This window comes from Boleophthalmus pectinirostris, unplaced genomic scaffold (genome assembly GCF_026225935.1).
Source record: "Boleophthalmus pectinirostris isolate CB_2022bp ecotype Guang Dong unplaced genomic scaffold, ASM2622593v1 HiC_scaffold_2, whole genome shotgun sequence".
Taxonomy (NCBI): Eukaryota; Metazoa; Chordata; class Actinopteri; order Gobiiformes; family Gobiidae; genus Boleophthalmus; species Boleophthalmus pectinirostris.
In genome coordinates, this window is record NW_026571152.1 from 18,869,215 (window position 1) to 18,890,004 (window position 20,790).

Consider the following 20,790-nt stretch of genomic DNA (forward strand, 5'->3'; position numbering starts at 1 on the left):
CCCAAGAGAACCGATCTTCGGTGCTTCCACACCTCCCTTCCCCCACGCCAGGTGGGACATGAATCAGAGTGGGGAATTAACATGGCTCTGCTAAAGTGATAAGGACTGTTAAATAATGACTTTCTTTATTGTGCTTGAAGAAACAGACCCACATCATCTACATACCAGACCATTAGGCGCCAATGCTTGGACCGGTTAAAACCGCGATGGACTGTGGTTGCCACTTTTGGACACTAGAGAAGGACTGGATTAAACGCATCTCGATAACTAGTTAAGGATGTTTAACTGTGTCCTATATAAGGCTCATGTTGATACAAGACAAGTATGCCACACTGCTTAATTCATGTGTTCATAGTCTCTTGTGTGTATTTCATGTCATGTTCCCACGGAAGTATTTACGGTAACTTCACGGCGTGTTTTCAGACAGATATACCTTTGATTTATTTCTATGAATCGTTGGCTAATGTTATCATAAACAGTTAGTACCTGAATGTGGGAAGTTATCAATTTAATATTTGCAAATGATATTTGTACGGGGACCAGTTCAGCTCAGACGCGGCCGTGCCTTAAATTTGCATATAACAACGCCCACCAAGCGCACTGACCAAAACGAAGCCTCACGCGCGAAAACTTCGCTTCGCATCGGGCTTTTCGCTTCGCTTCGCCTTTCTTCGCTCCTCGCCTTGCCTCGCCGCCGCGAGGACCCGCCGAAGAGGACCAGGGAAGACGGCCGGTCGGAGAGACCCAGGGGGAGCTGTAACAGACCTGGAGTCGCACCTGCCGAGAGCTGAGGACCAGAGCCGGTGAAGGAGGCGTGGACCGCCCTACCCGAGTACCGTCATCACGCCGCTGCCTGCCCGTGCGCGCGACCACCGCCGAACCCCGCCATCGCCGCATTCCACTCGGACCGAGAACAACATCGCCAAGTAAGGCTGGTTCAGACAGTGAATGAATAAGGGTTGGCATCCCTCTTACGATTGCGTCCAATTATTCCTAAGGCAAGCGCCGTAGCGACTTAGCGAAACGCCATAACTGAGCTAAACTGAACCCCGTTTTATAACTACCTCAGGTTGTTAAAATCGGTGCTTTAATGTTACGTAACCAGAACTTGGAAGCTGGTGTCTAGTTATTGTTTGTTAATAAACCACACAAAGGAATTTGCTGGTTTCAGTGATTTTTCTTAAAGTTATCATCAGGTCACTTTTTCGGGTACGTTCCCTTCAGATTGATTTAATTGATAAGTTGTTGTTGTCGCATATGGTTAAGTTTGATTCGGTCAGAATCTGGTGCCCCGCAAATGTATAATTTCAATAATTCGTCAAAAGCTAAACCACATGCTCAAACACGCACATCTTACCACACGTTAAATCGCATTTTCTCCTACACTTTTATGTATGTGGTTTAGAAATTTGTAGATATACAGTTTCTCAATTACAAACCCTACAAACAGGTCAGGCTACCACACAGCCAGTAAGGGCTTTTCTGTTCAATCTCTTCTGTCCTGCTCCTCAAATGTTTTCTCTAGTACCAGTCTTTGATTTTCATCCCTAGTCTTTCTGATGAAAAATAGTATGGCATCCTCCATTGTAGGCTTTGTAATGCTGAGGCTTCCTCCCAGTGAGTTGAGGTATGGTGTTAAAATAAGTTTAAGATATATTTTGCTATGGAATGTTTCTTCCCAGATCTGGACTAAAAGATTCTCTGACCCACCACACCTCCCATTGCTCCTCTGGTGCATCTCTTCTTTATTTGATTTCTCACAAAACCATCAGGACTCTTCAACAATCCTACCAGACTCCACTAAAGTAGCACTACAATGAATGAGCACGTCACTGCACATTCTGAAACAGTTCTCCCATTTAATGCTCCCAGAGCATTTTCAGATGGTCTTTTAGTATTTGAAATTGTTGTAAAACAGTAAATGAGGGTTTGTTTCCATAGAAATGTTGTTTCTTTGGCTATAATATTCCATGCATAACATCTGTCTGTCTCCATGGAGAATGTAACTTTTTTAACAGTTTTAACTTTTTATTTTCATGGAATCATACAGGACTAAAGAGATCTGGAAAATGAATCAAAGACACAATTTTGGTATCAAGGGCCGTCGATCACTGGCACAAAAAATGTTTTTCTTCTGTAGAAACTTCCTCAATGAGTCTAAATGGCAACTAGAATGTAGTTAACATAGGCCCAAACAGGGCTAGGCTATTACAAAGCACCAAGGTGCTTAAGGTGCTTTGAAGATTTTTAAAAAATGTATATCAAAATATTACATAATTAAAAATCTGGGCTTTGTGAAAATTACTCTAAAATACACTATCAGTTGAACACAAGCAGTTTGATTTCACAAAAAAATACACTGCAACTTTATGGGACAATTCTTTTACCAGCACAAGTATGTCAGCTCGTTTCAGTTGTGAAATACAAGTGCAAATTACAACTATAACACACACGTAAATACCTTCTCTAATATTCCCTGAAAAAATGACTTGTTCACTTAATCATTTACACACGGTTCATAATCAAATTTATTAACAGCAAATACACATATTCTTCACTGTGTGGTCCTCAGCTTCAATTTCATGTTGTACGGTTTAGGCGTCACAGTGATGCCAAACACCAGCTCATAGTCAGGCTCTCCTGCATCCTCAGGCCAAATGAACTTAAACTTCCTCAGAAGAGTCACCATGATGAGGAAGAGCTCAATACGGGCCAGGCTTTCTCCCAGACACAACCGAGAACCTGGACAAAAATAGAACATAAAAGTATAACAAATATTGTGTATCAGTAGGACTATTCTTTTCTGTGTTTTTGCCTTTGTTGAGTTCAATTTTTTTCTTAACAAAATTTTAAACTCCTAAGTTAATAAAGTAGCATAATATGGTATGTGAGGTAGAAGGCATGTGAATGAAAGAACCTGGATAATGTGGAGGTGTAAAGAAGAAGAGTGAAGGAGAAATCCAGACAATGGCAGATGCCCTGAAAGTGGGAATGGACCAATGTACGGTAGGCAAATGCAGGTAGAACATAAGCTCTATGCCATGCTCATTGTTTGGGTTAGGTTTGGCCCAGACATGTAAGGAATTTCATCAGGGTTGGGCACTAACCTCTTCCCCAGTAAGGTGCACTCAATAACATAATGCACCTGAATCCACCTGATCACTGTAACAACATATTCATCTTATTTCACCACGCCCACTTTTGTCTCTAAATACCCCTAAGCCACGCTTTCTTTTAGTGGCACTTCCAGTTAAATGGGGATCCCATTCATGTCAATGGTGAATTTGAGAAAGGTTTTGCCAATTAAAGGTTGTATAGAGGATTTTCCAAGGAACGAGAAATCCAGCGACTGTTTGTCCTTTTTCAAATGTTGCGCATGCGTGAAACCACCCCCCCCCTCCCCTACAGCTCCCTACGTAGAAACGCCTCCTCCCGCCTCCTCGCTACGCCAGAAACAGGTTTGTTTACAGCCGCTGCACATGACTTGTAAACAACTAACTACAGTGTTGGTTAGGCAAGGCGGAGAAGTGAGGAGCGGTGGGAGCGGGTGCGCGGACATTTCGTGCGCGGACGAGAAGTGAGGAGCAGGGAGAAGAGCGGAGCAGGGAGAGGAGAGAGGAGAGAGGAGAGGGGAGCGGTGCGCGGAGATTCCGTGCCCGGAGAAGTGAGGAGCAGGGGGAAGAGCGGATCGGGCAGCGGGGACAGGAGTAGGAAAGGGGTGCAGAGAAGGGTGCGCGGAGATTCAGTGCGAATGAACTAGCTACAACACGCAGCAGCAAGCGGACTCTTTCTTTGCACTGAAAATTACGTTTTCAGACATAGGATATCGGTTTCGTGTCCTGAAAACGTTTGACTAGCTCTTGGAAATAAAGTACGTTTTCATAATAAGCAGAAGTGACCTGTCCAGGAGTAATTTGGCGACCAATGCGTCAGTCTTTAGACCCTGCGTCTGCTTCAGTTGCGCCATCGCTGGAATGAATCTTCAAGAATCACCTTAGTTTGGCTTCGCTGCTTTTCCCCTTGTCTTCTTCTTTCAGCAATCTCAAAAACGGACTTTCTTTTGCGGCTAACTGCTCCTGGATTCTTGTCTGCCATTGCAACAAACTTTGTGCGAACTGCGAGGAAGATATAGGTCAAAAAAAGCCGCTAAGAACTGTTGCGTTGGTGGAGTAAACAGCGTCTGTGCGGCTTGCGTCTGTGGACTGCATGACAGGCGTACGTAAACCACGTACCGGCAGCGCGCAGGCAAGTCAGTTACGCTACAAACGTAGGGAGATTGATTGACAGCCTGTCAGCTAACAGATAACGAGGCAGTGTCGTTATCTATTGGCAAATGTTTAGCTGGCCCCACCACGTCCAGAGTTGATGAATTTTTATTCTCTTTTTTTTGGTCATCATAATTACAAGGCTACTGCACCTCTATAATGCTATCATTGACAATTTGAAACCAAAAAAAAATCCTCCATACAACCTTTAAATATGGCATAAAGCAAGTTAATTTGTTACTTTGGTGCCCCATGCAAAATAATATAACCCAAATGATGATGGCAGCCCCCACGGCAACTTCCAGAATAAGGGGAATTGCGTACTACATACTTTCTGGAGGTGGAAAGTAAATGGCATGATCCCATGGAAAGTTTAAACCATACTTTGGAACATTCTCTGTGGAGATACTGTACTGTACCTGCAGAGAAGGGCAGGAATGCATCTGGTTTGACAAACTCCCCTTTGTGGTTGAGAAAGTTTTCAGGGTTGAATTCATGAGGAAACTTCCACTGTCCCTCCTCATTGAGAGCTGACGACAGGTTGGGAATGACAATAGTGCCCTAGAAATAAAACAGACATTTTACACTACTAAGGCATACACAACTCCTTTACAGCCATCTCTATAGCCGTCTTAATGTGCTTAAAAAATGGCTTAACGTGTAGCATCAAAACGTAGGTGGGGCTAAGAAAAGATTTTAAAAGGGAAGCAGTGGGGCAGGATTTCTGAAAAGAGGATGATTGTTAATCCTACTTACTTTGGGAATGGAGTAGCCCATCAGCTCTGTGTCTCTGGTGGTTGAATGAAAAATACTCAGAGGGACAGTGTCAGCCACTCTCTGACTCTCATGCACCACAGCCTGACGAAGCCACAGAGAAAAGAAATGTGGATAAAATCTCCCTCAACTGCACAGGAGAATACAAAACAAACCTCAAGCTATCCACAGTTACGACAAAACAATAGATGACATCAATTACTATTCTTCCTATATTAAAAAAGGGGGAAAAAAACTTAATAAATAAATAAAATGCATTTATACCTGAACATAAGGCATGTTGTGTCTGTCATCAAAAGTGACACAGTCCTTTCCCTCCAGCACTCTGTCTATCTCCTGCTGACAGCGCTCTGGGGAGAAGACATAATAACATTAACATGACCACTGTATAAACACAAAACTGAACAGTACATGATCTAACCTTGGATGTGAGGTTTGGTCATAAGGTAGAGGAATCCAGTGAGCAGTGTGTTAGATGTGGTGTCGGTGCCCGCAGAATGTAGATTGAGACAAGACATCAGCAGTTCTTCAGGAGACAATGTGGTGTTATCACTGGCTTTCTGTGATGGAAAAAAAAAAAAAAACTCTCTCTCAAGATACTGCTTCCGTATTTTTCTGCATGCACCAGTGGAATGACTCTTGAAATGAGTTCAGTGCCAGAGACGACAAGTGAATGAGATGTCTAAAACCCCAGGCTGTCAAATTTTTCCCTCCTCTTATTTTATTTTATTTTAAAAATTGCTTTTAATTGTTTCATCTTGAGGTGGTATCTTTTGGATCATGTGGGTAGCACAGGAATTTCAACTCCTCCAGGATAACACATCAGTATGTGCCATTATCAGATGTGTCTTCAGCACAGCCTCCAGATCCGAGACGAGATTACAGGAGACATGCAGACATACCCATGTTCCCTGCTTACTGTTGATGAGTTCCAATTGCATTTTAAATAAAACACTAAATGGTCAGCTTCACTCCTTTTCACAGATGAGAGCAGACTCTAAGTACAAATGTGCAAAAGTCTGGAAAAAAACCTGGAAACTATTATGCCTCTAGTCTGTAAGCACAAGTATCAATTTTCAATAAAAAGGACCAGGGATGGGATTCGAGAACTGGTACTTGAGAACCCATTTTAAGAGCAGGGTGAAAGAAACTAAACAGAAAAGCTATTGGAATCTATTTCTATTTCTTCTCAAATTCAGTTTTACAATATTTTACATTGCAGTTTTATTAATAGTGTAGCCTACACTACTGACCAAATAGTAATTTTTATCAGGCACATATTCTTTATTGACAAACAATACTATTAATATTAATAAGATCAAATTTCATCCCTAGAAAGGGCAATCCTGCCACATTATGGGGCACACATTATGAGAAATAAATAATTTAATAAAAAATTGAAATTGTTAGTTTTCAAAGTATAATGCAAAGTATCCACCTTGTCCATTTCATCAAGATAGCAGTCGACAAAATTTCGAGGTTGTCCTGGAACTCTGGTCTTCTTCTGCTCATTTATTATAGAGGTGGTCATGCTTTTCACTGTCTAGCACAGAAAAAAAACGAGAAAAATCACTACAATAAAAAGCTTTTCAATCATATTTTGGTACTACCTGTATTCTCTTAAAACCTTCATTGAATGGTAATGGCAAGCAGCGAACGTGGGGAAAACTATCATACACCTGCAAAAAACACAATGGTTATTACAGCACTGGACATATGTGTTTGTGTTTCAATACAAATATATGAAAACTTACAAAAGACCAAGGTCCATTGAGAATTTTGTTAATCTCAGTGAAATTATTCACATATTTTATGATAAACTCATCATCATATTTAAATCGTTTTCCAAACAGAACAAGGCAGATCACGTTGGAGGCGATGTTGTGAAACATGACTTGAGCACTCAGACTTTTACCTAAATGACAAAAGATGGAAAGATAGATGACTGGAACAGTTTTAGTTAACACTGTAAAATGGTTCAATGTTGCATTCCAGTTGTTTTCAGAGGTTGGATTTTGGAGCTCGAAGTTTGGATATTATTTCAATCCTATTTGAAAATTGGCTTCCCATTGCATTTGGAAAATCTGGTAACAGTAATATTGACAGTTTGTGTTATTTCCTACACAGAACAACAACAAAATAGTCCAAATTAATAATTAGTCACACTAACTGTGTCACCACTGTAACGACTTGACAACTAGAACACAGAAACTCCAAGAAAACTGCCCAAATTTCTAACCTCTGTGGACACTGGAACACAGCATGAATCTTAGTCAGATGTAAAGAGTCCAAAGACTCCTTATTAATATGGCAGTTATAAACACACCTGTGTTTTTCTCCAGTTTATTGATGGTGTGCTGCAGTTCTCCCAGGATCCTTTGCTCCATTGACTGCTTGCCCAAACCAAAGTTTCTCATGGTCATCAAAGCAAAACGACGATGCTCCTTCCATTTTTGACCATAATCTGCTAGAATTAGACCTGCACCAATTGTACATTATTAAAGCTGGGGTAAAGATTTTCAAACAGTGGAAAAAAGCAGAACGTGGGTATTTAAATCTAACTAACTTCTTCCAGGCTCATCACTATTATTCACAGTTGCATTTTTGGGTAGGTGGGTAGAATAGCAAATAATTGTACTCAAGTAAAAGTAGCAAAATAATATTGCTCAAGTATCCATCGTCCACTGTCGCCATGGGCATGAGCAAAAGCCTGCTCAAGGGTCCAGCCAATCAAAGTGTGAACTGTACCAACCAATCACAGAAGTTGTTACTAGTTTGCTCACTTTTTGCATTAAAATTTAGCCAACTAATCAGACAAATTAATCAGAGATGATAATACAATTTGAAAAAGGATTTGTAAATGAATAAAATTGATATAGAAAAAAAACTACTTATTAAATGTTTTAAAAACTCTTTTAGTAAAATCTTTTGTTAATCATAGCAAAGCAGAAATTAAATTCTGTCAACTGGACAAAAACTTTTGATTGAATACGTTTCGCAACTCATCCAAGCTGCTTCTTTAGCTCTGGTCAGAATGCTGGTGGACACTTCCTTATATCTGCCTGAAGGGAGAAGCTAACTACACTGAAACTACTCTGAAATTAACACACCTACTTGTTTACAGTTTCTGTTTGTTAGCTAGGCCTACTGAACTGCACTAAGTGAGGACTGTGCCTGAATCAAATTAGCATGATCGTTCAGGCTTTCACACCTCTGAGGGTGTTTTCACACCGACAGTATTTGGTGCGCACCAAACGATCCATTCGAACCAAAAGTGGTTAGTTCGGTTCGTTTGCGTTGGTGTGAAAGCGTCAATCGGACTTGGACCTGAAACAAATCAAGCGGACCGAGACCGCAAAAAAGAGGTGGTCTCGGTTCGCTTGAATCCGCACCAAATGACCAACTTTGGTGCGGTTCCTCTGGTGTGAACGCGAACCCGGGTCCAAACCATAGACAGTATGGACAAACGGACTATTCGAAATGCATCATGGGAGGGACACGCGTCTCCTCTGCCTGAAATGACGAGCTGTACGACTCCAGCGCAGTAACAGATTGTTGTCCAGACGCAGCCGCGATTCATTTTCGAATTATTTTACCAACAATGGCCAATACAGAGAATGTAACACACGAAGATCAGAGCAAGTATCAGTGTGCGAACGTGTGGCTCCAGAGTGAGTCAAAATTGGGGGTGCGTACCCCTGTTCAGGACCTACACGCACAGAGACGACCCGGTGTTCCCCGTGATCACACAGCAACCAACATTTGTTATTTTAGGCTTTAATTAACCAAATAATTTCATGGCAATAGGCAATCGCCCATTCAATTGATACAACTTAAAAAAAAGTCCGTTTTTAGCCTAGTGTGAGAAATACAGTCGGACTAGATCCAAACCAGAGTCCTGAACCAGCGGGGGCAGCTCCAGTTCAGGCCGGGCTCAGAGGAGCTGGAGCGGGGAGCCTCGACCTGAGGAAGCGCTTTCCCCGGGAAGAACCAAATGCGCGGAGGACGGACGCTCAGAACAACATATAACAAACCAAACTGGACTCACGCTTCTGTCCGGATGCTGCACCACCTCGGAACCAGCCGTGGTTCTTGAGCGCGGAGAACCGGAGAAGCGCGCCGGACCTGTAGTCCACAGCGCATTCTCACTTTCCCGCACAGAACCAGCGCACAGACGACGGAACGTACCCGCTCGGACTCAGCCCATCAAGCACTGGTCTTGCTCGCCACCGTTTGGAACCAGCACATGGAGGACAGAGCCTCCGGACCATCTGACCAACGAGCTTGTAACAGAAGACCAAGGACCAGACCCCAGTCCCGTCCTGAGGAGCTGCGCGCTACTGTGAGCGCTGTTGGCTGCTGCTGTTACCCGAGCTCTGGGCTGATGCGGTGAGTTTGTACAAAGTTCTACATGTTGCTGTTTTATGAGTTCATGGTGATAATTTGAGATGAGGACGGCCCGTGGTATTAACAGGAACATCGGTGTTGATAACTGGAGGTATCGCTGTTTTACCGGGGAAACAGAGACACGTCAATCGAACCAGTTTTGGTTCGTTTGCCGGTGTGAACGCGGACCACACTGGAGTGTATTTGCTACATAATAACAATTTTATTGCCTGGTGCGAACCAAATAATCGAACTAGCGGTGTGAAAACGACCTGATCTTCGTGTGTTACATTCTCTGTATTGGCCATTGTTGGTAAAATAATTCGAAAATGAATCGCGGCTGCGTCTGGACAACAATCTGTTACTGCGCTGGAGTCGTACAGCGCGTCATTTCAGGCAGAGGAGACGCGTTTCTCCCATGATGCATTTCGAATAGTCCGTTTGTCCATACTGTCTATGGTTTGGACCCGGGTTCGCGTTCACACCAGAGGAACCGCACCAAAGTTGGTCATTTGGTGCGGATTCAAGCGAACCGAGACCATCTCTTTTTTGCGGTCTCGGTCCGCTTGATTTGGTTCGGGTCCGAGTCCGATTGACGCTTTCACACCAACGCAAACGAACCGAACTAACCACTTTTGGTTCGAATGGACCGTTTGGTGCGCACCAACCTTAGATGGAGATGTACGGCAGACTGAGGTCCTGAGCCCTGCACACTACAGTTTCCACTACACTGAATGGAGTAGACCACATTGCTTTGTTTGTGGCTCACGGGTTTGTCCCTTGGGTGGACCAGTTTCTGTCTTTGTAGGTTTGAAAAAGACATGTCTGAAAATCCTGTGTAGATTTTCAGAAACACCAGCCATGTGAGGAATAGTTACACCCTTTCTCTTGGGATCTGGTTCTCTGTTGGTATGCTTTTCAGCTCTCTTTGTTCTGTTGAAAGCCCATTTTGGATATCCACAAGCAGAGAGGGCTTTCTGCACTTGTTCTTCATTCTGTCATGGTTCATGTTTGTAGTGGTTGTAGTTGGTGTTTTATTTTGACATTTGTTTTGAGTAGTGTTTTTGTAGTTTTGAGTTTTACTTCCTGTCTTGATTGTTTGCCCCGCCCTCATGTGTCTCACCTGTGTCTCATTAATGTGTGTACTTATAGACCCTGTGTATTCCTTTGCCCTGGGTTGGTACATTGTCATTATGACTCTCATGTCTGTTTTGGATTTTGTGTTTGTTCATTAAACAACTTTGGAAATGCAGTGTTGCATTTTGGGTCCTACTTCTGCTCTAGACGTGACACTTTCTCCTTTGTCCATTAGAAAGAATTTTACCTGGATGACTGAGGGATTACACAAACCTTTTGTTACTTGGTACATTAAATAATCTCTTAAACCCTTTAAATAAAAGTCTCTTTTAATTAATGCTTTACTTTATTTAACATGATGCACATGTAGGGTTTCTTCTTTAGTGACAATGACTGTCACTGTCACTGGTGGAGTTGTGACCCAATCTGGTATTTCTGCCTAGGGTTGTGGCATCTGACCTTTTGGGGGCAATGCTGATGCTTCAGCATTGCACTTTACAAGGTTCTAAGACTCGGTTCCAGGCATTCGGATAATTTGGCTTTACAAATTTGCACCTTTTGTATGATTGACATTTGTTACCTTAGACCACACCCCTGTTTACCAGTAATGTATGAAATGTATTGGCAACTGTTACAATGTTGTGTAATTAAAATAAATAGTAACCTTTTTTTTCAAAAAGTGCAGTCATGTATATGTCCTGAGGTCGTCCAGCAAAGTCCACAGCCTTGTTAACCAGAGCCTCCTTCAGAGCCTGGGTCCCACTCACCACCACAACAGCTCTGGGCCCTATGTACAGGCTGTAGACATTCCCATAAGTCCTCCTCAACTGGAAGCAAAAAGAAAAACAAACATGGAGAATCTCATCAATAAGCAATCTTACATAAAGTACTAAGGGCTCCCAAGACTTGTGTTGCAGTTGAAATGGCTCTAAATGATCAGAGGGAATTGGCTGCAGACCTGCATCCAGAGGACCGTACCTCACAACCCTCCACCAGGAGAAACCTGACGTGATTACCCTCCATTCACATATCCCTAAAAATTAACAAACAAGTGGCTATACCAAAAAAACTGCAAAAGATGCAGATTTCCTATTGCTATTTTCAACGTACATCTTGACAGTTAAATATTAGTTTTAGGTTTAACTCAAGCAGAGCAGAAACAATACAAGGTAGTTATTTGTAAATAACAACATTTTTAAACATTGTTGATTAAATGTCTACTGACTCTTATGTAAAAGACAGGATCACATCTGGTATTTATTTATGAATTCTACATTATTTGCTTAAGCCAGCATTTATGTGCCAAAAACATTCATTCAGCTCATTTAGCATGCAAAATTTAATTGCTATTATACACCATGAGTGTCAACAAGGTCGCTCGCTAGTCTGGCATATACTGGTTATATGTCTATATCTATTTTTGGAAACCTTTGTTACTGGGCAACAGTCCTGCAGGCATTGTTGTGAAAATTGCAGTTGTGGTACTTGGTACACTGTTGATGGCGAAAACTAATATCAGCTGGTTTCTTTTAGTTTTGTTCAGCCTGAAAATAACTTTTTATCATTGCCATGTATCTGGGCGCCCCTTCAGCATGAGCAGACAGTCCCTATCAACAAGTTGCATGCTTTTATTGTACTTAAATTTGTATTGCACTTACTGATTCAAAGTACTTCAGAGGGTTGTCAAGACTTAAGTTGAATGCATTCCCCAAAAATGGCAAAGCAAAGGGTCCAGGTGGGAAGTTTTTGGGCCGACCAGACCTGAAAAGAATAAACAAGACACAGAGACATATCCACAGGAGCAGCAGAGACTCAAACATGGTGAAAGCAGAGAGCAAACAGGAACATGAGTCGGCTGAAGTTTAGGTAAAAATCTGTGATTTTCTGTAGACCCGCCTCCAGTGATAGTGGATTTAACACTTGATATGTAGGGAATGAATAATGTATTTGTTAAGAGGGTTTGCCAGGTTTGGAGGTAATTACATAACACATCATTTCCCATTATATTACAATCAGATTACAATAAGTTCTTTTAAAAAGGGCGTTTACATGTACTCAAGTAACCTCCTTCTGAGACTTCTTCAAATAAAAAAAAAATCCATTAGCTCAAAAATAAAAAAGATATATATTAAATACCACAGTGCTATATATATTCATATTTCCTTGTGCTTATAAATCATAGAACTTTAATAAAATCTGAAAGATGAATCAAATATGGCATTGTATTGGTTTCAATGGCCCATGCTCATTGGTATATCATATCTGTGATTCCCCAATTTGAGTCCCTGCTTTGACTGCTGCCCCTGCAACCTGGTCCCAGATAAGAGAAAGAAAATGGATAGATAGGTTTCTATGCATATGGTATTTTAATGACATTATTTACTGTTCCTAATACAGCGCTGCAGCACCTCTGCCAGCACCACTGGATTGCACTGCCAGCGATCTGAGCTCCTCTCACTACTTTAAATTATATGGTATACTTACAGCCACCAAACTGGAGCTGCACCGCATGCAGTCTGAGCCCGGGTTAGTCAAGAGCTTTATTTGAAATGTGCTTGTGGGCCCTCAAGGTGAAAATATGTAAGACATAACTTAAATATTTTTGTGTAAATCCTATAACTAAAACCAATTTGAAATAAATCCAAAGGGGCAAACCACAATTTAATGAGTCCTCACAGGCAACAGCTCATTTCAGGTGTAAAAAGTGCATATTATAGCTATTGCCTTCAAGCAATGCCCGAATGATCCCGGGAGCTATGTTGTCGGGGGCTTCATGCCCCTGGTAGGGTCACCCAAGGCAAACAGGTCCGGGGGAACGGGTCAGACGAAGAACGGTTCAGAAGCCCCTTATGATGAGTGCAACACAGAGGCCAGTTACGTCGCCCGGATTGGCGTCACCGGGGCCTCACCCTGGAGCCAGGCCTGGGGTGGGTGCTCGTCAGCGAGCGCCTGGTGGCCGGGCCTTCCCCCACGGGGTCCGGCCGGGCTTAGCCCGAAGGAGCGACGTGGGGCCGTCCTCACGTGGGCCCACCACCCGCGGGAGGAGCCATATGGGGCCGGTCCAGAGAGATCTGGGCAGCAGTTGACGGCGGGGGCCTCGACGACCGGATCTCCGGACATGGAGACTAGCTCTGGGGACATGGAATGTCACCTCGCTGGGGGGGAAGGAGCCTGAGCTTGTGCGGGAGGTTGAGCGTTACCGACTAGATATAGTCGGCCTCACCTCCATGCACAGTTTGGGCTCTGGAACCCAACTCCTTGAGAGGGGCTGGACTCTCCATTTCTCTGGCGTTGGCCGCGGGGAGCGGCGGCGGGCTGGTGTGGGCCTGCTCATTGCCCCACAGCTCAGCCACCGTGTGTTGGAGTTCACCCCGGTGAACGAGAGGGTCGCGTCCCTGCGCCTTCGGGTCGGGGACAGGTCTCTCACTGTGGTGTCGGCCTACGGGCCGAACAGCAGTGCTGAGTACCCGGCCTTCTTGGAGTCCTTGGGAGGGGTACTAGACAGTGCTCCAACCGGGGACTCCGTTGTTCTCCTGGGGGACTTCAACGCCCACGTGGGCAGCGACAGTGACACTTGGAGAGGGGTGATTGGGAGGAACGGCCTCCCTGATCTGAACCCGAGCGGTGTTTTGTTATTGGACTTCTGTGCTAGTCACGGTTTGTCCATAACAACACCATGTTCGAGCACAAGGGTGTCCATAAGTGCACGTGGCACCAGGACACCCTAGGCCGGAGGTCGATGATCGACTGTGTAGTCGTGTCATCTGATCTCCGGCCGCGTGTCTTGGACACTCGGGTGAAGAGAGGGGCTGAGCTGTCAACTGATCACCACCTGGTTGTGAGTTGGGTTCGCTGGTGGAGGAGGAAGCTGGAAAGACCTGGCAGGCCCAAGCGTGTAGTGAGGGTCTGTTGGGAACGTCTGGCGGAGGCCTCTGTCAGAGGGACTTTCAACTCGCACATCCGGGAGGACTTCTCCCGGATTCTGGGGGAGGCTGGAGATATGGAGCCCGAGTGGGCTTCATTCTCGGCCTCTATTGTCGATGCGGCTGCTCGGAGCTGTGGGCGTAAGGTGCCTGTCGCGGCGGCAATCCCCGAACCTCGGAGCTGGGAGGAGTTCGGGGAGGCCATGGAGAAGGACTATCAGACGGCCTCAAAGAGATTCTGGCAAACCGTCCGGCGCCTCAGGAGGGGGGGAAGAAGTTCTTCGCCAACACTGTTTACAGTGCGGGGGGAGAGCTGTGGACCTCGACTGGGGACGTTGTCCGGCGGTGGAAGGAATACTTTGAGGATCTCCTCAATCCCACCGTCACGTCTTCCGAGGAGGAGGCCGAGGCTGGGGACTCGGAGGTGGACTCATCCATCACCCTGGCCGAAGTCACTGAGGTGGTTGGAAAGCTCCTTGGTGGCAAGGCTCCGGGGTTGGATGAGATCCGTCCTGAGTACCTTAAGTCTCTGGATGTTGTGGGGCTGTCTTGGCTGACACGCCTCTTCAACATCGCATGGCGGTCGGGGACAGTACCTCTGGACTGGTGGTCCCTCTGTATAAGAAGGGGGACCGGAGGGTGTGTTCCAACTATAGGGGGATCACACTCCTCAGCCTTCCCGGTAAGGTCTATGCCAGGGTACTGGAGAGGAGAATCCAGCCGATAGTCGAACCTCAGATTCAGGAGGAGCAGTGTGGTTTTCGTCCTGGCCGTGGAACACTGGACCAGCTCTACACTCTCCATAGGGTGCTCGAGGGTTCATGGGAGTTTGCCCAACCAGTCCACATGTGCTTTGTGGACATGGAGAAGGCATTCGACCGTGTCCCTCGTGGTGTCCTGTGGGGGGTGCTCTGGGAGTATGGGGTCCGGGGCCCTTTGCTAAGGGCTGTCCGGTCCCTGTATGACCGGAGCAGGAGCTGTGTTCGCATCGCCAGCAGTAAGTCAGACCTGTTCCCGGTGCATGTTGGACTCCGCCAGGGCTGCCCTTTGTCACCGGTTCTGTTCATTGTGTTTATGGACAGAATTTCAAGGCGCAGTCAGGGGCCGGAGGGGGTCCGGTTTGGGGACCACAGGATCTCATCTCTGCTGTTTGCGGATGATGTTGTCCTGTTGGCTTCATCGAACCAGGACCTGCAACGTGCACTGGGGCGGTTTGCAGCCGAGTGTGAAGCGGCTGGGATGGAGATCAGCTCTTCTAAGTCTGAGGCCATGGTTCTCGACCGGAAAAAGGTGGCTTGCCCTCTCCGGGTGGGTGGAGAGTCCCTGCCTCAAGTGGAGGAGTTCAAGTATCTCGGGGTCTTGTTCACGAGTGAGGGAAGGACGGAACGGGAGATTGACAGGCGGATCGGTGCAGCTTCGGCAGTGATGCGGTCGCTGTATCGGACTGTTGTGGTGAAGAGGGAGCTGAGCTGAAAGGCGAAGCTCTCGATTTACCGGTCAGTCTTCGTTCCTACTCTCACCTATGGTCATGAGCTCTGGGTAGTGACCGAAAGGACGAGATCGCGGATACAAGCGCTTGAAATGGGTTTCCTCCGCAGGGTGGCTGGGCGCTCCCTTAGAGATAGGGTGAGGAGCTCAGTCACACGGGAGGAGCTCGGAGTAGAGCCGCTGCTCCTCCACGTCGAGAGGAGCCAGTTGAGGTGGCTCGGGCATCTGTTCCGGATGCCTCCTGGGCGCCTCCCTCGGGAGGTGTTCTGGGCATGTCCCACCGGGAGGAGGCCCCGGGGAAGACCCAGGACACGCTGGAGGGACTATGTCTCTCGGCTGGCCTGGGAACGCCTCGGGGTTCCTCCGGAGGAGCTGGAGGACGTGTCTGGGGTGAAGGAAGTCTGGGAGTCCCTGCTTAGGCTGCTGCCCCCGCGACCCGGCCCCGGATAAGCGGACGAAAATGGATGGATGGCCTTCAAGCACACTCTATTATTCATTCTGAGAAATGAATTTGTTTACGTCATCATTTATACACTACTGGTTTATAACATTTATTGACAACAATTATCATATTCTTCACTTTGCAGCCCTCAGCTCACCTTTCATGTTATATGGTTTAGGGTTTATGCCAATCACCAGCTCATAGTCAGGCTCTCCTGCATCCTCAGGCCAAATGAACCTAAACCTCCCCAGAAGAGTCACCATGATAAGGAAGAGCTCCATCTGGGCCAGCTCTCCTTCCAGACACACTCAAAGAACCTGAATAAAAATAGAAAACAAATAAAATGACAATGAAGTCTGTATATCAGTGAGAGTTTCTCCCGTGCTCAGCCCACAGCTCCAAAAGGATTTCAGATTTTTCAACTGTAGTTGAAAAAACTGGTGTTTGAGGCCTGGTCAAACATTCAAAGCATGAACACTCAAGACATGCCTCTTCAAACACCTGAAGCGCACCCTGGTAATTTTGGACATCTGCCATAGACTTTGTATGTAAACCATAGACTGTAGATATAAATGGACATAGCTAACACTGTAGCTGGTGCATTCCAAATAGAGAGTTCACATGCTGGTGCTTACGGCACCACGGTGCTTCTTCTAACCCTGGCTCTCATTGACTTACACTGGAATATTGTTGCCCCTCTCTCTGTAGAGGGCTGCTGTGAGCTTTGTCATTTTTGAAAAAAGAGTCACAAATTTAAGAAAAGTGCACAAGGGGATGTAGATTGATATTCAGACCTGAATTGATATTCAGGTTAAAAACTTTGCACACAAAAAGATAAATGAAAGTAAAAAGTAGAATGTGCAATTGTGCAAAAACAATGAGAAACTGTACAGTATTATATCTGCAGCAAAACTGATATGTTTGCCCCTGCTGCTGTTTCTACCACTGAATGCCTGCAAAAGTAGTCCACAGCCACATACAAAAACCTATGATGGTAGATGACTAAATGTGGCTGTGAATTGTTTAACTGGTAGCCTAAGTAATAAATAATTAAGTTTCTACTTCTGTACAGTGTTATCTTTTAAAAGTCCTTGATAAAGATTTTTAGATTGTCTGTCATTAAACCATCACTGTTTAAACTCTAACGGAGTGTGTGGAGTTTATGAGAGATTAAAGTCTTCTCAATGCAGAATTTTAAGTGGATCTAAAGACTGCAGTTAAATGCTCGTCTTTTATGAAAAACGTGTGACAGCCCAAAGTCCAAAGCATCTCAGGTAAAGCCAGTTTTTATTACTCCTAAAGAATTCAAAACAACACATAATTATTTTCCCTTTGTGAATTTAAAGCATTTTATGGCCTATTATGTACGTAATAGCACTGGGTTTATTGGTCACAAACCCTGGTATAACTACTATGCTCTATGCACGTCCCTCCCTCCTGAACTCCAGCCTCTGTCATGGTCGCAAGATGTTAGGCCCTGAGTGGACAGTATTTAGGTCCACTAAGGCTAGTGTAGGTTGTGATTTTAGCGTCTGTAGCTCAGTGCTGGGCTGTCCTCAGCGTTTATGGTGGCTCTCCACAAAGAAGTTACCTCAGTATGTCACTATGGTTTATTATGTGTCTCCTTGTCAAATGCATTGTTTGTATTGTGTTAAATGTAACCTACTGTATTTAGGCTCCTGCTGGCAGGATCTGTGATCCTTGGTTGTGCCCTGTGGGTGAGAAAGGCAAGGCAAGTTTATTTGTATAGCACAATTCGTACACAAAGTAATTCAAAGTGCTTTACAGAATAAGAAATACATTAAAATCATAATAAAAAACAAATCAAAACATAAATAATCATGAAGATTAAAATTAAAAAAGAGAGACATAAATTGGAGAGAAGAGTGTGGAATGAAAACCTTTCAGTTATATGCACAGTTAAACAGAAATGTTTTGAGCCTGGATTTAAACAGCGTCACAGAAGAGTCTGTCTCACATGTTCAGGAAGACTGTTCCAGGTTTTAGCTGCATGAACCTGAAACGCTGACTCCCCTTGTTTAGTCCTGACTCTGGGCACCAGCAGGAGGCTGGTCCCTGAGGTCCTCCAGAGTTCATATGACACTAACATGTCACAGATGTACTTTGGTGCTCGGCCATGGAGAGACTTGTACACAAGCAGAGCTGCTTTAAAGTCTATTCTCTGAGGCACAGGAAGCCAGTGCAGAGACCTGAGCACAGGACTTATGTGCTCGTACTTCCTAGTTCGAGTAAGGACCCGAGCTGCAGCATTCTGGATGTTCTGCAGCGTCTCACAGCTCGTTTGGAGAGATCAGTGAGCAGACCATTACAGTAGTCTAACCTACTGGAGACAAACACATGGATAAGTTTCTCCAAGTCTACTTTAGACAGTAAACCTTTGATTTTTGCTATGTTTTTTAGATGGTAAAAGGCTGCCGATGTTATTGATTTGATGTGGCTGTTAAAGTTCAAGTCTGAGTCCATTATTACCCGTAGATTTCTTGCCTGATTTGAAGGTTTTAGAGAGAGAGACTGGAGGTGACTGCTGACACTGTCCCTTTGTTTCTGTGGACCAAACACTATGACTTCAGTCTTGTCAGAGTTTAGCTGGAGAAAGTTGTTTTGCATCCACACACTGATCTGTTGGATGCAGTGACAAAGTGAGTCCACTGGTCCATAGTCTCCTGCTGCCAGAGAGACGTAGATCTGAGTGTCATCTGCATAATTGTGGTAGGACACATTATTGCTGCTTATTAACTGGCCTAATGGCAGCATGTAGAGATTGAACAACAGGGGGCCCAGGATTGACCCCTGAGGCACCCCACAGGTCAGGCCCATGTGATCTGAGACACAGTTTCCAATTTCAACAAAATACTTCCTGTCTTCTAGATAGGACTTGAACCAGTTTAGTACAGTACCAGAGATGCCCACCCAGTCCTCTAGTCTCTGTAAGAGGATCCCATGATCGACAGTGTCGAAAGCAGCACTCAGATCTAACAGTATCAAGACTGAGACTTTGCCTGCATCAGTGTTCAGGCGGATGTCATTTGTCACCTTGATAAGAGCAGTCTCAGTGCTGTGGTGGGCTCTAAAACCTGACTGGAAAACATTAAAGGAGTTGTTAATTTGGAGAAAGTTCGTAAACTGTTGGTAAACAGCTTTTTCAAGGACTTTGCCAAAAAACAGCAGATTTGAGATGGGTCGGAAATTGTTCAGTACTGTTGCATCAAGACTGCTCTTCTTTAGGAGAGGCTTAATGACCGCAGTTTTCAACGCGTTTGGGAATGTTCCAGATTAAAGTGACATGTTAACTATGTGAGTGAGTGGTGAAAGTAAACTGTTGAGGACGGACTTTAGAAATCTAGTGGGTAACATGTCCAGGCAGCAAGTAGATGAACTCAGACTGGTAACGATCTCTAAAACAGTTTTGTCAGTTACAGGTGCAAAGTGATTCAGCTCTAAGTGTCTCTGTGGCTGCATGCTTGTTATTTGTGTTGTGGAATTGATGGCATTTTTGATGCCCTGAACTTTGTCATTAAAGAAAACTGCAAACTCATTACATTTAGATGTGGAAATTAGTTCTAGTGGCAGTGGAGCTGGAAGGTTTGTTAATCTGTTCACTGTTGCAAACAGGACACGAGAGTTGTTACTGCAACTCTCAATAATGTCCGAAAAATACTTCTCTCTTGTTTTACTCAAAGTGTAGTTGCACATATGCATTGTTCCTCTGTAAATCTCATAATGAACCTGGAGGTTTGACTTGCGCCATTTCCGCTCAGCCTTCCGGCACTCCCTTTTCTGTGCTCTGACTGAGTCATCATTCCTCCACGGAGCTTTTTGTCTATCTTTAACCATTTTAACCTTTATCGGGGCGATCGCATCCAGAACATTCAAAACACTCAAAGTCACAGAGTTCAACACATCATCAACATTAGAACATGAGGCAATTTAAAAATTTATCATTTCCATGAACAGTGCACCTGTGTTATCATTTATGTGTCTTCTTCGAACAACTGTAGGAGCAGCCGGTGGTTTGGGAATAACAGACAGGTCAAAGAAGACACAGAAATGATCAGACAGAGCAACATCAACCACACTGACATTTGAAATATTTACACCCTTTGTAATGAGCAGGTCCAGAGTGTGCCCTCTGTTGTGTGTGGGCTCACTCACATGCTGAGTCAGACCAAAAGTTTCAAGGACAACACTAAGCTCTTTGGCATTTTTGTCACACACATTATCCACATGTACATTAAAATCACCTGTAATGACTAAACCATCAAAGTCTGTGCAAACAACTGAAAGCATCTCAGTAAAATCATCAATAAAACTTTGACAGTGCTGAGGAGGTTTGTATATGACGATGTAGAGTATGGACGGTGATTTTTTTAGCTCCATTTTGAAGGAAACATACTCAAATGATGAAAACAATCCA

The 20,790-nt window shown here is 44.6% G+C and overlaps 1 protein-coding gene across 1 annotated transcript; it reads right to left on the minus strand.

The window, feature by feature from the left end:
* Positions 1-2,516: 2,516 nt before the first annotated feature.
* On the minus strand, positions 2,517-12,675 carry LOC110166804 (cytochrome P450 2B4-like). Its single transcript, XM_020932108.2, has 11 exons — positions 12,161-12,675; positions 11,167-11,329; positions 7,366-7,518; positions 6,794-6,954; positions 6,650-6,718; positions 6,478-6,582; positions 5,461-5,599; positions 5,304-5,389; positions 5,022-5,123; positions 4,685-4,826; positions 2,517-2,742 (listed from the first exon to the last, which is right to left on the minus strand). The coding sequence occupies exons 1-11, from the start codon at positions 12,320-12,322 to the stop codon at positions 2,555-2,557; spliced, it is 1,470 nt and encodes a 489-aa protein (XP_020787767.2). The 5' UTR covers positions 12,323-12,675; the 3' UTR covers positions 2,517-2,554.
* Between the last annotated feature and the right edge of the window lie 8,115 nt (positions 12,676-20,790).